The 15,661-nt window shown below is 58.8% G+C and overlaps 1 protein-coding gene across 1 annotated transcript; it reads right to left on the bottom strand.

Moving 5' to 3' along the window:
- Nucleotides 1-1,849: 1,849 nt before the first annotated feature.
- Nucleotides 1,850-14,655, bottom strand: LOC133747901 (cytochrome P450 2B4-like). Its single transcript, XM_062176354.1, has 9 exons — nucleotides 14,470-14,655; nucleotides 9,664-9,826; nucleotides 9,410-9,559; nucleotides 8,293-8,453; nucleotides 7,709-7,885; nucleotides 6,880-7,021; nucleotides 5,449-5,636; nucleotides 5,142-5,283; nucleotides 1,850-2,597 (listed from the first exon to the last, which is right to left on the bottom strand). The coding sequence occupies exons 1-9, from the start codon at nucleotides 14,638-14,640 to the stop codon at nucleotides 2,416-2,418; spliced, it is 1,476 nt and encodes a 491-aa protein (XP_062032338.1). The 5' UTR covers nucleotides 14,641-14,655; the 3' UTR covers nucleotides 1,850-2,415.
- Nucleotides 14,656-15,661: the final 1,006 nt, after the last annotated feature.

Consider the following 15,661-nt stretch of genomic DNA (forward strand, 5'->3'; position numbering starts at 1 on the left):
GCGTTAGCCTCTAAATCTCTCTCTCTCTCTCTCAAGATTTTTTAAATTTATTTGTTAGGCAGAAATACAGAGAGAGAAGGAGAGAGATCTTTCATCCACTGGTTCACTCCCCAAACGACCACAGTCACTGAGCTGGGCCAGGCTGAAGCCAGGAGCCAGGAGCCTCGTCAGAAGCAGAGCAGCTGGGACTTGAACTGCCACAGCCCTGGCCCCTACATAAGCAATTCTTTAAAAAAAAAAAAAAAAAGGAGGCACAACTTGATGAATTTCAGCTGAGAAAGCATTAAACTGTCTTCTGGGACTAGAGCACATTGGATTTTTGGCTTCCAGCTTAAATGAAGGCCAGAGATTGAGGGGCATTGCGATCCTGATAGTCCCTGGATCCCAGCTATTTAAGGTGTGAACACAGTCTCTCCATGCTTGCAGCACGAGAGAAAAGCGAGAATGATTGTTAGGTGAAAGTCAACTTAAGGAAAAATACCAACAACTTCATGTCCAAAAGTGTGAAGTGAAGTGCACAGATTTCTTAAAATACGACTTGCCAACATCGACACAAAAGAAATAACAGGCATGAATACTTCCAAAATGACGGTAGCAGCGGAACCCCTAGCAGGTGCTGTCCCCTCCGGGGTGCGCAGTGACGTCACCGAGAACGCTGAAGGAAGAAACAACGCTAATCCTGTAGAGACACAGTCAAGGTGAAGAGATCCCAGTATGGCTCCCCCACATACTTCTTGGCATATGTAATTTTTGAGAGATTTCTATATATTTGAAAGAGTGAGAGACAGAAGAGACTAAGTGAGAAAGAGATCTTCAGTCCCCTGGTTCACTCCCCAAATGACCCCAACAGCCCAGGGCTGGTCCAGACTGAAGCCAGGACCCTGGGAGGCAGGCCGGCTACAGGCCCAGAGGAGCAGGAGGCCAGTGAGGACCAGGAGCAGCGAGAAGGCGGACAGCACCATGGTCCCCTCTCTGCCTGCCTTGAGCTCTGCCGCCTCTTAAAAGGCAGGCTGCTCTGTGGTTTGTTGATTTCTGATTGGCGGGCTGGGTTGCCAGGACTCCACCTGGCAGAGCTCCTGGTGACTCTCCAGAGGCTGCAGGGGCCCAAAGGGGCAGGGCCACAGGAGCCAGGAGCTTAGCATCTCAGGCTTAAGTCCCAGGGCCGCCTTCCCATTGGCCACCTGCTGGTCTGGCGGTGTCATCACGGGCAGGGCCCTGGACCGCCCAGCTTGTCCCACTGGAAAGGGTGGAATGTGTGCAGGCTGTGTTGATGTGGCTCCGCCCCAAGAGGGCGCTCGGCCAGTTCTGTCACAAGGTGGCATCCCAGCATGAGAGGTAAGACTAGGGCCGTCAGGGTCCTTTAGGACCAGGAATTTATTCTGGTATCAGAAGAAAGCGAGATATGCAGACGGTACCACAGTCTGATGGAGGAGGCCTGGCTCCCGTCTTGGGGTGGTCTTGGAGGTGGCTCATTTGGCCTTGCATCCATGCATCCATGCACCCCTCAGCAGTCCTTCTCACAGCTGTCCATGCCACACACTGCCCCAGCTGTGGGGAGTGGGCCCCTGAACAGCACAGCAGAGTGGGCGCTGACGCAGGGGGCAGGGTCTCACCAGAAGGCCTTCCCCAGGGACCTGACGGTAAACAGGTCACACGTAAAACATCAGGGGTCACCTCCCGGCCCGAGGACGGCAGGCTGTGTGTGTGTCTGCTTGAGTCTCAGGGACCATCTCAGGGAGCCCAGGGCCTCTCACAAATGGAAGATGTTGGGTGAGGCCACCAAGGGGAGAGGGGCGTCCCTGGGCCTCAAGACGCCGCGTGAGGTGCAAGGAACCAGGCACAGCCGCCCTCAGAGGTGTACCGCGTTTATCTGGGACATCCACAGCTGCTGGGTTCGGGGTTCCCCTGGGGCAATGGCACAGTTTGCAACCAGATCCTTGGTTGTAAGGACCTTGTGGAGGAGCGAAAGGCACAAATCCGTCCCTTTAAATGGACGGCCTCGTGCGGCTGCGTGGGTGCATCTCACCTAACCGGGCGACTGAACAGAGTGGGCTGTGGCGACATCGTGGCTCTCTCTCCTCCACTCCGGGGCACAGTGACCTCAGACTGCTGGCACCTTGCCTGGCCTCTGTCGCTCAACTGCACACTGGGTATAATCCTTGCCCCTAGCGGCTGGGGCTGGTCCCGCACGCAGGGAGGAGAGGAAAGAGAACAGTTCCCCGAGTCTTTGGAAAAGCCGCAGCCCAGTGGAAGGAGATGGGACCACAAAGAGGACTCCCCACGCCGTGGAGACCAAGGGGAGGGTCCTGGCTGGCCCCAGGTCTCAGAGGCAGGAAGATGTGGGAGGAGCTGGGGCCATTCTCTACAGAGGCGGGGACACCTAACGACCGGGGGTGGGGGGTTCCTGTGGCCCCTTCAGCGGGCCAGGAAGCGCATCTGGTAGCTTGGGGGCACATTGCCCACGCCACTCTCCCGGGGAGTGAGGTCGATGTCCTCGGGAGGCACGGGGCTGGCGATGGAGAAGTTCTGCAGGATGGTGGTGAAGAAGAGGAACAGCTCGGTCCGCGCGATGCCTTCGCCCAGACAAATGCGCTTCCCTGTGGACACACAGCGGCCCACATCACTCACCTGTGTCCATAGCCACAGATCCGCATGGGCTCCACCTTTAACCTGCTACTCAGGGTGAGCTCCCAAACCCCCTGAAACTGGGGGCCAGCCTTCGGACGGGTGCCACGTTCACCTCCGAGACTGGAGTTTTTGTCGGCTTCCCAAATGGTTCAGCAGCCTACAGGGTGGAAGGAGCCACCTCCGGCTGGATGTGTGTGTGTGTGTGTGTACCCTAGTCAGGATTTCTCATGGTGGAGAATGGTACCTCTCTCACAGGGCTACTGTAAACTCAAAAGAAGTTGCCACAGGTAACAGCCCTTGACAAAGCACCCAGCTCATGTGGAAAATCCTGCAGGTGTGTCTGTCCCTGGGAGCGTGGGGGCTGGGCGGGTGTCTCTGGCACCACGTGTCTGCCTTGTCTTCAGCTCTCAGCCCAAGACCACGGCCTTCAGGAGCTCAAAAAAATACAGCCCCCAGATTGTGTGAAATTGTGAACAGGCTTGCCACAGTGAGGAGGGTCCTGGGTGTGCGGGACACCCAGGAGGTTGTAGACCCCAGGCTGGGCGAGCGCCTGGGTCTTTGGGCAGAGACACAGAGCCTCACCCCTCACTTTTGGGTCTCCCAAAGGGCAGCACGTGTGGGTCTCCCTGCATCCCCTCCACCCTCTCAAGCAGCTGGAAGATTGTGCCCGGGTGGGGGCAGGTGACAGGGCAAGGGACAGAGTCCTTCCGGCCCAGCCAGAGAGCAGCAGACAGGAGCCACCAGTGCTTAGGGCAGTCTCTGGCCTGCTTCTCCTTCCGGAACAGGTTCTGCGGCCCAGATTTTGCAGGCCAGCCCGAGTGTGTCATCCCCCACCAGACGCCCCCCTCGGCCAGCAGCTGCCGTTGGTACACCATTTGGAGACTCTGACTCTCACGCCTGTGGGGTTCAGTCTGTCTGCCTGTGGGAGTCTGTGATTTGTCTATGCCTGTCTTTTCGTTCCTTTCTTTCTCTGTTTGGATATGGATCTGATTCTCTTTATCTCTCTCTCTCTCTTTCTCTCTCTTTCATTTTCTTTCTTTCTTTTTTTTGACAGGCAGAGTGGACAGTGAGAGAGAGAGACAGAGAGAAAGGTCTTCCTTTGCTTTTGGTTCACCCACTAATGGTCGCTGCGGCTCGTGTGCTGCAGCCGGCGCACCACACTGATGCGAAGTGAGGAGCAAGGTGCTTCTCCTGGTCTCCAATGGGGTGTAGGGCCCAAGCACTTGGGGCATCCTCTGCTGCCTTCCCTGCCCACAGCAGAGAGCTGGCCAGGAAGAGGGGCAACCAGGACAGAATCTGGCGCCCCGACAGGGACTAGAACCTGGGATACTGGAGCTGCAGGAGGAGGATTAGCCTAGTGAGCCACAGTGCTGCCATCCCTCTCTACTCCTATCACTCCCTTTTTCTACCTCTCCCTCTTCTTCCTCCTTCCTCCTTAGCCCCTCCTCTCTGCCTGCCTCTGTGTCCCGTTCACCGCTCACTCTCAGCCATCGGCCCCATCTCTCTTTCCTCGTCTCTGTCCCTCTCTGTCCATACTCCTCTCCACCCCTGTCCCTACTCCTCTCCGCCCCCACCCCGCCTCTCTCTGGACCTGGGATAGGACTGTGAAGGGAGGAACTGACCTCCATGCCACCTCTCACACCTTCTCTACCCGGCTGACCAGAACTGGCCATCCGCTGGGCATCGCCCAAGCACTGCCGGGCTGTGTCTAAGGCGCCTGCTGCGAGCTGTTCTTGGGTCCCCGTAGGGCAGTGAGTTCCGAGTAGGCTCTGCAGACTTTCTCTTTGAAGAAAGCCATCTCACTCGGTGTGGTGAGGTAAAGGACTCGCCCCAGGTCCTCCTTGCCCAGAGTTTGCCTTGGGGACCTAATCTCGCCTCTCCAGCCCCCAGAGGGGTTGTTGTGCCGACAGAATGGTTTGTAAAACATGTTTAAGGAGCTGACGATGCTAACCAACCTGAGTTGACTACATGTATCGGATTACCACAGGGTGTCCCCAAAGATCTACAATTCAAATAATTTTAGGGCCAGTGCTGTGGTGTGGCAGGTAAAGCCGCTATCTCAGCACCGGCATCCCATATGGGTGCTGGTTCCAGTCCCAGATGCTCCACTTCTGATCCAGCTCCCTGCTGATGCGACTGGGAAAGCAGTGGAGGACGGCCCAAGTGCCTGGACCCCTGCACCCGTGTAGGAGACCTGGAAGAAGCTCCATGCATTGGTCTGGCACAGCTTTGGCCACTTGGGGACTGAACCAGAGGGCGAAAGATCTCTCTCTCTTTCTCTCTCTCTCTCTCTTTCTCTTTCTATCTCTATCTCTCTGTCTCTCCCTCTCTTATTCTCTCAAATAAATGAATACATCTTTAAGAATAATATTTTTAAAAGAAAAGGGAGGACAAGTGGGCTGGGCTCCTCCAGGCAGCTGGGATCACGCAGGGAACATAACCAGCAGCGGCTGGGCCCTGGATCTGGGGTCTGGGGTCTGGGGTCTGGGGGCGGGGCCACAGGCAGAGCTTACCCAGGGAGAAGGGCATAAAACCTTCATTCCTCTTCAGTGCCCCGTTGGCATCCAGAAAGTGGCCGGGGTTGAAGGTGTTCGGCGTTTCAAAGTAGCGCGGGTCGTGGAGAACCGAGCTCAAGACGGGGTACACTTCCGTGTTCTGAGGGAGGTCCGAAGGTTAGAGAGGGGGCCGGTCCCTGGCCCCATGGATGAACCCCCCCCCCAAAAAAAAACAAAAACCACAATAGGACCAACGAGAGGCTGCGTTTTGGAGATAGGAAGACTGAGAACGCCCGCAGGAAGAGACGGGCACCGCTGGCCTCACCTTGGGAATGACGTAGCCTCGGAACTGCGTGTCTTTTGTGACCATGTGGGGCACCCCGAAGGGGAGGATGTCCCCGAGCCGCTGGATCTCGTGGATGACCGCGTCCGTGTAGGGCATTTTGGCTCGGTCATCGAGGGTTGGAGGGCGGTGGTAGCCGATCACCTGCTCGATCTCCTTCTGGACTCTCTCTGCAAGGAAAAGCGGGGCCAGGGAAGCCCAAGCAGGAGGCATCTCAGCAGAGACCCTGCTTTCCAGGGCGCCAGAAGACACCTGCGTCAAAGGTGAGGCCACTGGTGCCCCTCAGAGTCCCCAGCCCAGGGTAAAGGGAGGAGGGAGGAACAAGAATTCTCAGCCTGGAAATCTGATGAGTGATGTGGGTTCTCTCCCACGTGCACAGGTGCACACACAAGTTCACACGCAGGTGCACACACACACAGACACAGTGACGCACAGACTAACGTACAATCATGGTCACACGCACAGGAGCACACAGAAGTGTCTAGGTCCACAGAGATGCACACACGTGCACACACACATGCACAGGTGACACATTCAAATGCACACACAGTTCACACACACAGGTACAACAGAGCTACGCACACACACATACACACACCCCACAGTTCCTCAGGAATTTCAGACTAAAACTCCTGTCCAAACTCCCCTCTAAGGTGAGGAGAAAATGAACTAGTATTAATGTGTGTGTAGGTAGTGAGGGACTATGCCAGACTTTCAGGGGTGTAACAAAGGAATAGATCAATAGATTAATCCATGGACAACAAGATAAATAATGGGAATATGTAAATTAACCTATCAGTGGACAGATCAGTTCATAGACTGATGATGAATGACGGGCCAGAGAGTGTATGGGTGTGTTCGCTTATCAATTATCTAGATGGACCGGTTCATGAACAGCCCATTGGAACATAGGCAAGGAGCCCAGTGAACCCGTGACGTGAATGGATGGATGGCTGGAATATGGAAGAATGAAGAATGAACACATTTGCGAGCACTAGTATGTGAAGGAAGGAATGGGGGGGTGATGGTGAGTACTCCGGGGTGACACAACGGGGGGATTATTGTCCTGGAAAGTGAGGGCTGCGTGGGTGGTGAGGACTGGGAGGCAGCTGGGGAAGGGCCAGGGGAGGAAGCCCGCTGCAGACAAGGGTGAACACACGAGGGCGCTGCTGAGTCAAGTCCGCCCGCTGTCACCGCCCAGATGGTCAGCGCGCCCCTCCCTGAACACACACCTGTGTCCCTGGATGACTCCGAGGAGCGGAGCCGGGAGTGTGCAGGGGGACTGACGGGTGAGGGCCCAGTGGGTCCAGCTCGGATCCACAGGCTCTTCCCTCACCCACCCGCAGGACTGGCTCGGAGGGGCCATCCCCGAGCCTGCCGGCTCCCCCACACAGGAGCCCGTCCACCGCCCACCTGTGACGTGTGGGTACTTGAGCATGAGCAGGAAGCCGTAGCGGAGGATGTTGCCGATGGTCTCGGTGCCGGCGAAGAGCAGTGAGAGCACGGTGATGATGAGGTTCTGGTGGTGGAACTCGCTGCTGGGGTCGGACTTGTCCTGCGTCCGGGGTGGGGAGGGGACGGTCAGCAAGGCTGGAGCCCAGCCCCCTGTCTCTCTCCATCTGTTTGTTGGTCTCCCTATTGGTCTGGTCCACCGCTATTCCCTGTCCTCCACCTGTCCACTCCTGTGCTTCTCTCTCTTTTAATAAGATTTAGTTATTTGAAAGGCAGAGTTACAGTGACAGAGAGAGGTCTTCTATCTGCTTTTTCACTCCCCCAATGGCTGCAACAGCTGGGGCTGGGCCGGCTGAAGCCAGGAGCCTGGAGCTCCATCCCCAAGCACTTGGGCCATCTCATTCTGTCTTCCCAGGCGCATCAGCAGGGAGCTGGATGAGAAGTGCAGCCGGGACTTGAACCGTCGCTCGTGTGGGACGCCAGCGTCGTGTGCAGCAGCTCAGCCCAGTGTGCCCCAGTGCCAGCCTCTCTTCCCGCCCCTCTGCTTCTCCACCTTTCTTGCTGTTTCCCTGGTCACCCTGGCTCTGTGGGTTTCTGCCCCTGCTGTTTTGTTTTTGCCACTTGCCTCAGTCTCCGTCTCTGTCTCTCTCTGTCTCCCTCTCTCTTTCTCCCTCTCTCTCTTTCTCCTCCCTCTCTCTCCCTCTCCATCTTTCTCCTCCCTTTCCCAGCCTCTTCCTTCCCTCTGCCTGTCTTCCCCTCCCCCACGCCCCTCCCCCCTCCCGGGCCCCACTTTGTCCATGCGGAGCAGGTAGACGTCGATGAAGTCCCTGGGGTTGCTGGGGTCCAGGGTTTCGCGGTGCTTCTCTACGCTCTGGCCGATGAAAGCGTTGATCTCCTGCAGGTTTCTGTAGATCTGCCTGTGCGTGCCGGGAAAGTGCTTTAGGAAGCCCGAGAAGAGCTCGAACACCTGTAGGGAAGAAGACAGTGCGGTGGGGTCACTGGGGCGGAGCCGGGAGGATAGGGCTCCTGGGCACCAGTGCCTCCTCGGGGAACCTCCCCACCCCTCTTCACCTGCTTTGTGTCTCTGGCAGCCACTGCTCTCCTCTGCTCCTCCCTCTCAGCTCTGTGGCCCTCTGTGGCGAGCTGCCCCTCCCCATACCTCTCTTCTCCTTTCTTCTGTGCTTCTCGCTGTCTTCCTCCCACATTTGCTGCTGTCCTGTGTCTCTGTCCTGGCTGTGTTTCCTCCTGCTCCTCCTCCTCTGGCTCCTCCATTTCGCCTGCTCCAAGTCCCCCCACACTCAGAGCAGATCTTCCTCTACCTCAATTCCTCCTCCTCTTGCCTGCTCCACCTCACCCCACCCCACCCAGACAGACCTGGCTGGAGAAGGAGCTGATGAGGGAGAAGGACTGGAAGAACAGCTCCAGCAGCCGCAGGAACACGGGGTCCTTGTAGTCAAAGCGTTTTCCAAAGACAATGGAGCAGATGATGTTCGAGTTGACCGAGTGGAACAGTAAGGTGTTGTCCAGGAGGGCTCCTAGGAGGAGGCAGCAGCAGAAGGTGAGACGCAGCATCACGGGCTTGGGGAATGTGCGGCTGTGTGACCGCCCCAGCACTCAGTCATGATCGGCTGGAACGGCAGTAGCTGGCAGGCTCCCGTGCACATAGCATGTCGGGTCCTCTCTTAGGCCTTCCCCTGCTGTTCTGTCTCATTCTCCCCACAGCAGCGGAGGAAGGCACAGCCTGTGATCACCCCGGTTCCCAAGTGGGCAAACTGAGAGGCTGAGGAGACCCCAGCTGCACAGCGCATGTGTAGTGCATCCCACCTGGGGTCCATGCCCAGCCCAGCTCCTGACTGCAGCCCCTACCAGTGCAGACCCCGGAAGGCAGCAGTGATGGGGTCCTGCCCAGCTTGAGACCCCAGTTCCTGGCTTCCGCTTTGCCTCATCCTGGCCATTGCAGGCATTTGGCTCTGCATCTCTCTCTCTCTTGCTCTCTCGCTCTCTGTCTCTGTCTCTCTCTCTTTCTCTCTTCATCCTTCCCAGCCTCTGAGTAACTCTTGAGAAACTCAGGTAAGTAAGAGGGCAAAGACCACACCCACGAGATGGAGGCGCTAACACTGTCACTCCCAAGTCCCCTTATGGAGACTCCAGAAATCCCCACGAGAGTTCCTCTAGCGCCCCCTCTGGCAGCCGAGCGCACAGCACCCGACCTGGTCCTTGGCTCTCAGCTCAGCCAGCTTCACCAGGGAGGGGAACAGGGCTCGCAGTTTGCAGAACACCTGGCGCTTTCCCTGCCCCCTCTCTGATTTCTTTAACATGAGTCCCGGTGTGGCCAGGAGCTGGTTTTCCGAGGCTGCGAGTTAAGCACCAAGCCCGGGACGCCCCGTTGTCCTGGGACACCACACCTCGCATCCCTCCCGGTCCCTGTCTGCCCCTCTCTCGGGTTTCCGGTTGCCGGGCGCTGCCCCATCCCCTTGGCTCGCGGCCTCACCCTTGGATTTCCGCAGCTCCTCCACCAGACACCGGGCCTCCTCCTGAATGCGCTCCTCCATGCTCCGCTTCCCCATGCCGAAGTCCCGCATGGTGGCCAGGGAGAATCTCCGAAGTGCCCGCCAGCGCTCCCCGTTGGAAAAGATCACTCCTGGGGGGGGGGGGGTGGAAGGAGACTCGGTGCCTCCCCAGCCATCGCCCCCCACACAAGGCCCACTTTTCCTGAGCTCCACCCCTCCCAGCACCCGCTCTCACCGTAATCCTGGAAGATCGGATCCACCACGGCGATCTTCCCCCTGCCAGAAAAGGCCTCAGCTTGGTCCACGAGGGCCTCGCGGATGGCATCCGTCCCACACAGGACGACCACGGGTCTGGATCCCAGGTACACCGTGAACACGTCCCCGTATTTCTCTCGGAACTGCCAATACACCCCGCCCAGGGCCGGCGGCAGTCAGTTGCTGAACCTGAGACAGTCGCCTACAGAGTGGTCACAGCCGCCTCCCTGACCCCCTCCTCCCCGTTGCCCTTGCCCCGACCCCGCAGCCAGAGGCTCTGCCCCCCTGGTTGGTGCCCTGAGCAGTACAGAAGGCTGCGAATTTCGAACAGCCGGTGTTCCAGGGCTCACCACAGCGATCACCTGGATGCGCTCATTCACTCATTCACTGCCAACGACAACTCGCTGGGATCTGGCCTGTTCTGTGTGCCATGTCCTGCTCTGGTCTCTGGAAAGGCCCCTCGCTCATCTCCCTGCCTCCCTTCCTGTACCCCCTACAGCGCCTGGCTGCTCGACCATGCCTGAGTGATCCCAGTCAACGAGAAGCTCCCAGCCCGCGTCATGCCCTCTAGGCTCCGCGGGGCTGCCATGGTTGGCCCCATCTCTGACTGCTTCTCCCCCAGCTCCCCTTTGGTTCCCGCCGGCTTCAATAAATCCATGCCCAAGTTGAGTGGCTTCAACTAGGGGACTTTGGGACAAAAGCGACCTCTTCTTGCTGGGTCCCGGCCGTCCCTCCTACCGGCTGTGCACCAGGGCCAGGCGCCTCCTGCATCTCACCACCGGTCACGGCCCATGTGGCCCTGCTGTGGCCCAGTCCTGAGCCTGGCTGACTTCTCGGGAACAGACTGATTTCTTACAGCTCTCGGAGTCCAGAGTCCACGGCCCCACATCCGGAGAGGGCCCTGCTGCTGAGGCAGCCCGCAGCCGTGGGATGAGGGCGCGAGCACACACACAGGTGCGAGAGGAGCCCACCAAACCCACAGCAGTAAAGGCCATGGTCCGTCTGTGGGGGAGGGGCCCTCGTGACCTGTGCACCGCTTCACAGGCCCCCCTAGGGCCGGCAGAGGGTGGCAGCTCCCACTCCCAATGGGAGGGAACCAGTGAGTCCAGACCCACCCGGGAGAACCACAGGCCTGTAGCTAGAGAGCACCTCCCTGACTCCAGGGCCCCTCCCTGGGCACACAGGAGCAGGGGGTAGGACCTCGAGCCCCACACACCTGCTCTGCTCTGCTCTGGCTCTCCCGGCTGTGCCCCGCTGTGCTCCCGTGGGCTGGCGTCTCACACCTGTGGTCTCCCAGTCCAGGGGTCTCAGCAGCCCCCTCACTCCCATGGCTCCCGGAGGCATTGCCCTAGAGGGGCCCTCTCTATGGTGGTTGCACCCTCCCGAGCCTCTGTGCTGGGACCCCAGGCTGTCTGAGTTTCCCGTGAGATCCCAGCCCCCATGGCTCCAGCTGCTGGTGCGCTCTGCCTGCCTGCCGAACCAGCGTCGCTCGGTACCCCTAGGTCTGGGGCTTGCACTGTCTGGGCTGAGCTGACCTGGGCCTACCTGGGCCGTCGCTGGGGCAGTGAGAGGCTGTGGGGCAGAATTCACGTGGCAGAGCCCCGCGGAGGCCAGCGAGGAGGTCCCGCAGGGAGCCCTCTGGAAACCTTGCCCACGAGGCCTCACGGCCTCAGCGACCCGTGAGCTGCCTTCAGTCCCGGCCCTGCCGTCCTGGGGAGAGCAGCTGGCTTCCCTCCATCTGCATTCTACTCTCAGCCAACAGCCTCTCGGCCGCTCTCTCCGTTCCCGGTCCTCAGCAGGACCCAGAGCGTCCCCAACCTCCTGCTCTGCCTCCCTCTTCATTACAGAGCCCAGTTCCACTCACTCCCTTCCCTCTCTCTCTTTTTCTTTTTTAAAGGAGCCAAGCAGAACCTCGAACCCTTTGCTGCTCGGATGATGCGCCCGGTTCTTGGCTCCTGAATTCCATCACCCACAAAAGTCCCGGAACACGATTCCCCCAGATCCTTCGCCACTGCTTAACAAGGGTGACCTTCGCCCGAGTTTGCAGGTCCAGCTGGGCTCTGGGCAGAATGGCCTTTGGCAACCACACGAGCGCGTCTGTTCCCACTGGGATCAGCTCCACCGAGGTCGTCTCCAACTAGGCCTCGCATCCCCCCAGCAGCCCCCGTCCTCTCCTGAGTCCTCCCTAGAATTGCCCGTGGTGCCCCTACCACAGCAACCCCGAGGCTGAGTTATCAAAAGCAAATGTTGGTGCTGGCGCTGTGGCATAGTGGGTAGACCCACTGCCTGCAGTGGCGGTATCGCAAACACTTGGGCCAGCTTCTGCTGCTTTCCCAAGTGCATTAGCAGGGAACTGGATCAGAAGTGGAGCAGCTGGGACTTGAACCAGTGCTCACATGGGATGCTAGCATCACAGGCAGCAGCTTAACCCACTGTACCACAATGCTGGCCTTTCTAATCAATCTTAACATTTGCATTTGTTTATTTGAAAGGCAGAGTTACAAAGAGGCTGAGGCAGAGACAGACAGACAGACAGACAGAGAGAGGTCTTCCAACTACTGGTTCTCTCCCCAGATGGCCGAATTGCTGAAGTCGCACCAATCCGAAGGCAGGAACCAGGAGTTTCTTCCAGGTCTCCCACGTGGGGTGCAGGGACCCAAACACTTGGGCCATCTTCTACTGCTTTCCCAGGCCACAGCAGAGAGCTGGATCAGAAGAGGAGCAGCCGGGACTAGAACTGAACGGCTCATTCCTAGTTTTCTCCCAGTACCTGCCAGGGACGCCTTCCTCTTCTCCTCCCCCTCTCTGATCCACCCTTGAGTGAGCTAAAATGCCCGGGTCTTCATGTGTGTCGCCTGCCACCCAGCGGAGCGCTCACTGTCACCGCGTGGATTCTGTGTCTTTCGTCTGCCTCTGCAGTCGCCTGTCAGCTCCCGAGGGGCAGGGGCTGTTGGGCCTCCTGTCCCTGAATGCGCCCCTGTGCCCTGCAGATGGTGGGACCAGGGGCTGACCGAATGCCGCTGGCAGCAGCCATCGCCCTGGCCACACCCCGTGCTGTCCAAGCCCTGGTGACCTCTGTGGGTTCTCTCCGGGCCATTGTCACAGCAGGGACAAAGGTGACGCAACATCCCCGTGCTCTGGTGACACGATGTTAACTTGCCCTCTCCAACAAATAAGAAGCGTATTTGTCAAACACTAGTGGACATCCCGTGCTGTTTGCATGAAATATATTGGACACCCCGAGGCTTAGACTGCTCCATGCAGAAAGGGTCTCCAGAGACCAGTGCCAGCCCATCCCCACCCGAAACTGAAACCCCTTCATTGGTGGTGCTGACGGGTCCTGGCGTCCGGTGAGCCAGGAGACAGCCGCCAAGACCCCTACAAATGCACACGCATCTTAAGGCGGATGTGGCTCTCACGGTGACGGGGACTGTGTGGGTTGATGGCCAGCCCTGGCAGAGAAAAGGAGCAGTGAGACAGCAGGTTCTGTCCGCGGAGGCACAGTCGTCCCCACTGAGCTGCCGCTGGCAAAAATGCCCTTACAGAGGGGGATCAGGCGCCGGCCTTGTGACCCAGGGGCTAAGCCACCCCCCTGCCATGCCAGCATCGGTAGCATCACTGGTTCGAGTCTCAGCTGCTCCACTTCCCATCCAGGTCCCTTCTGATGCATCTGGGAAAGCAGCAGAGGATGGCCCAAGTGCTCAGGACCCTGCCACTCACAGGAGAGACCCAGACGGAGTTCCTGGCTCCTGGCTAATGTCTGGCCCAGCCCCAGCTATTGTAGCGCTTTGGGGAGTGAACCAGTAGATGGAAGATCTCTGTCTCTCTCTGTCTGTCTCTCTCTAATTATGCCTCTCAAATAAATATATGAATTTTGAAGGGCTGGCACTGTTGCATATCAGGTAAAGCCGCTGTCTGCAGTGCTGCCATCCCATGTGGACACCAGTTCAAGTCCCTACTGCTCCACTTGCAATCCAGCTCCCTGCTAATGCACTTGGGAAAGCTCAGAAGGTGGCCTAAGTGCGTGGGCCCCTGCACTCATGTGGGAGACCCAGATGGAGTTCTAGAGTCCTGGCTTAGGCCTGAACTGCAACTCTGCCTTTCAAATCAATAAGATGACAAGATTCAGGAATGTGATTGATGCTACAGTGCATTCTGCTTCTGAAGTTTAATCTTTTTTTAAAGTTATATTTATTTATTTATTTGACAGGCAGAGTTACAGACAGTGAGAGGGAGAGACAGAGAGAAAGGTCTTCCTTCCGTTGGTTCACTCCCCAAATTGCCACAACGGCCGGAGCCGCAGAGAGATCCTACATCTGCTAGGTCACTCCCCAAATGCCCCAACACCAGGTCTGGTCCCGGCGGAAGTCAGGAGCCCACACCCCATCTGGGACTCCCATGTGGGAGGCAGGGCCCCAGCACCGGCGCCATCGTCTGCTGCCCCTGATGCATTAGCAGGAAGCTGATGGAACAGAGAAGCAGAGGACGTGGGTGCCGACGCCCCAGGCGGCAGCATAGCCTGCTGCAGCACAGCACCTGCCCATAGGCTTGTATTGACAAGCGTGCCCCGCCAGGCTCCCTGCCTGCTCTCCCTCCCTTGTCCCCTTGGTCCTGGCATTGGCTTGGCTGGTCTTTGCTCTCTCTTGATGGCAGACGCCCCAGCTAGCCAGCGCCCCCACTCCCTCTAGGAGCCTGGAAGGAGGCCCGGCTCTCTCTGGCACGTGAGCCCCAGGCACCCAAGCAGGGAGCGGCTCACCCAGGACCGACCCGTCCATCTGTGTCTCACCCGCAGGAAGGAGCGGAGCAGGCCCTTCCTGTCCATCTGCAGGAGGTTCCCCAGGACGGGCAGAGGGTGGGGTCCCGGGGGGAGGCGGCCGTGGGCCTTGGGGTGGCCCCTGAGCAGAAGCAGCAGGAGGCCCGCGAGGAAAGCCAGGAAGAGGAGCACGCTGACCTCCATGGTCCTGGCCGTCAGCTGTCCGCCTGCTGCAGCCTCCTCCTGCTGGGCCTTTTATCCTGAGCCTGGATCCCCACCCAGTAATGCAACCTCACCCAGTCCCCGCCTCTCCTCTCATCATTACCACAGTGTGAACTTGGGAGCCAGAGGACCCACACTTCCTGCCCAGGCAGCCCAGTGGCAGCTCACTGCCCGTCACTCTGCCCCCTCCCCTCCTGGATATTGGCAGGGACCTGCAGGGGGAGATGGAGGGGGTGTAGAGTGCACGTGAGCATCTGTTTATTCTCACGGGAGGCAGTGAGCACTTGTCTGTTTGCAGCTCTGTTTGGCCCGTGGGTTTTCCAGGCCTGCCGGCGTCTGTCCCGCATGCTTGCGTCTCTGCGGGTGCCCGTGCGTTTCCTACATGGGAAGGGGGTTCCCATGTGCGGGTTGTGTGGGTGCTGGTGTGTTGGGCACCTCTCGGCCCCAGTCTCCTTAGGGGCTCCAGAAGCTCAGGGTGATCGCTCCTGCGTCTCGGCTCCCAGCGTCCCTTGTGTGACAGCCACAGCGGCAATAATGGCAGGAACAGAAGGGGTGCGGACAGGAGACACAGAGCTGGCAGGGTGCCCAGTTGGGTCCCAGGGTCTCTGATCACGACTACAGCTGGGCGGGTCCCCCATGCCTCTTCTGTGTCTGGGAGCAGCTGGGGTTTCCCTGGGCCCTCTCGCTCTCTGTCTCTGACTCAATGTCTGTTCCTGCAGTCGGGCGCTGAGCTCCAGGGGTGCAGAGGCTGCGTCCGTCCGTGTCTGGCTGTTAGAGGAGAAACCAGGGACTGAGCCATGCACAGCCAGCACCCGTGCATCTGGCTGTCAGTTCCGGAGGTGGAAGCCCACCTGTGGGTGCAGGCGCGCAGTGAGGGCTTCAGGTGGTGGCTTGGCAGGGTGGGGCGAAACACCCTGCCAAGGACGGAGGACAACGGGGCCCAACTCCCCGGAGCCCAGCCCACTCCCGGGGTAACGGATGCTCCCCTGTCATAACAACAGTA

This window comes from Lepus europaeus, chromosome 19 (genome assembly GCF_033115175.1).
Source record: "Lepus europaeus isolate LE1 chromosome 19, mLepTim1.pri, whole genome shotgun sequence".
Lineage (NCBI taxonomy): Eukaryota > Metazoa > Chordata > Mammalia > Lagomorpha > Leporidae > Lepus > Lepus europaeus.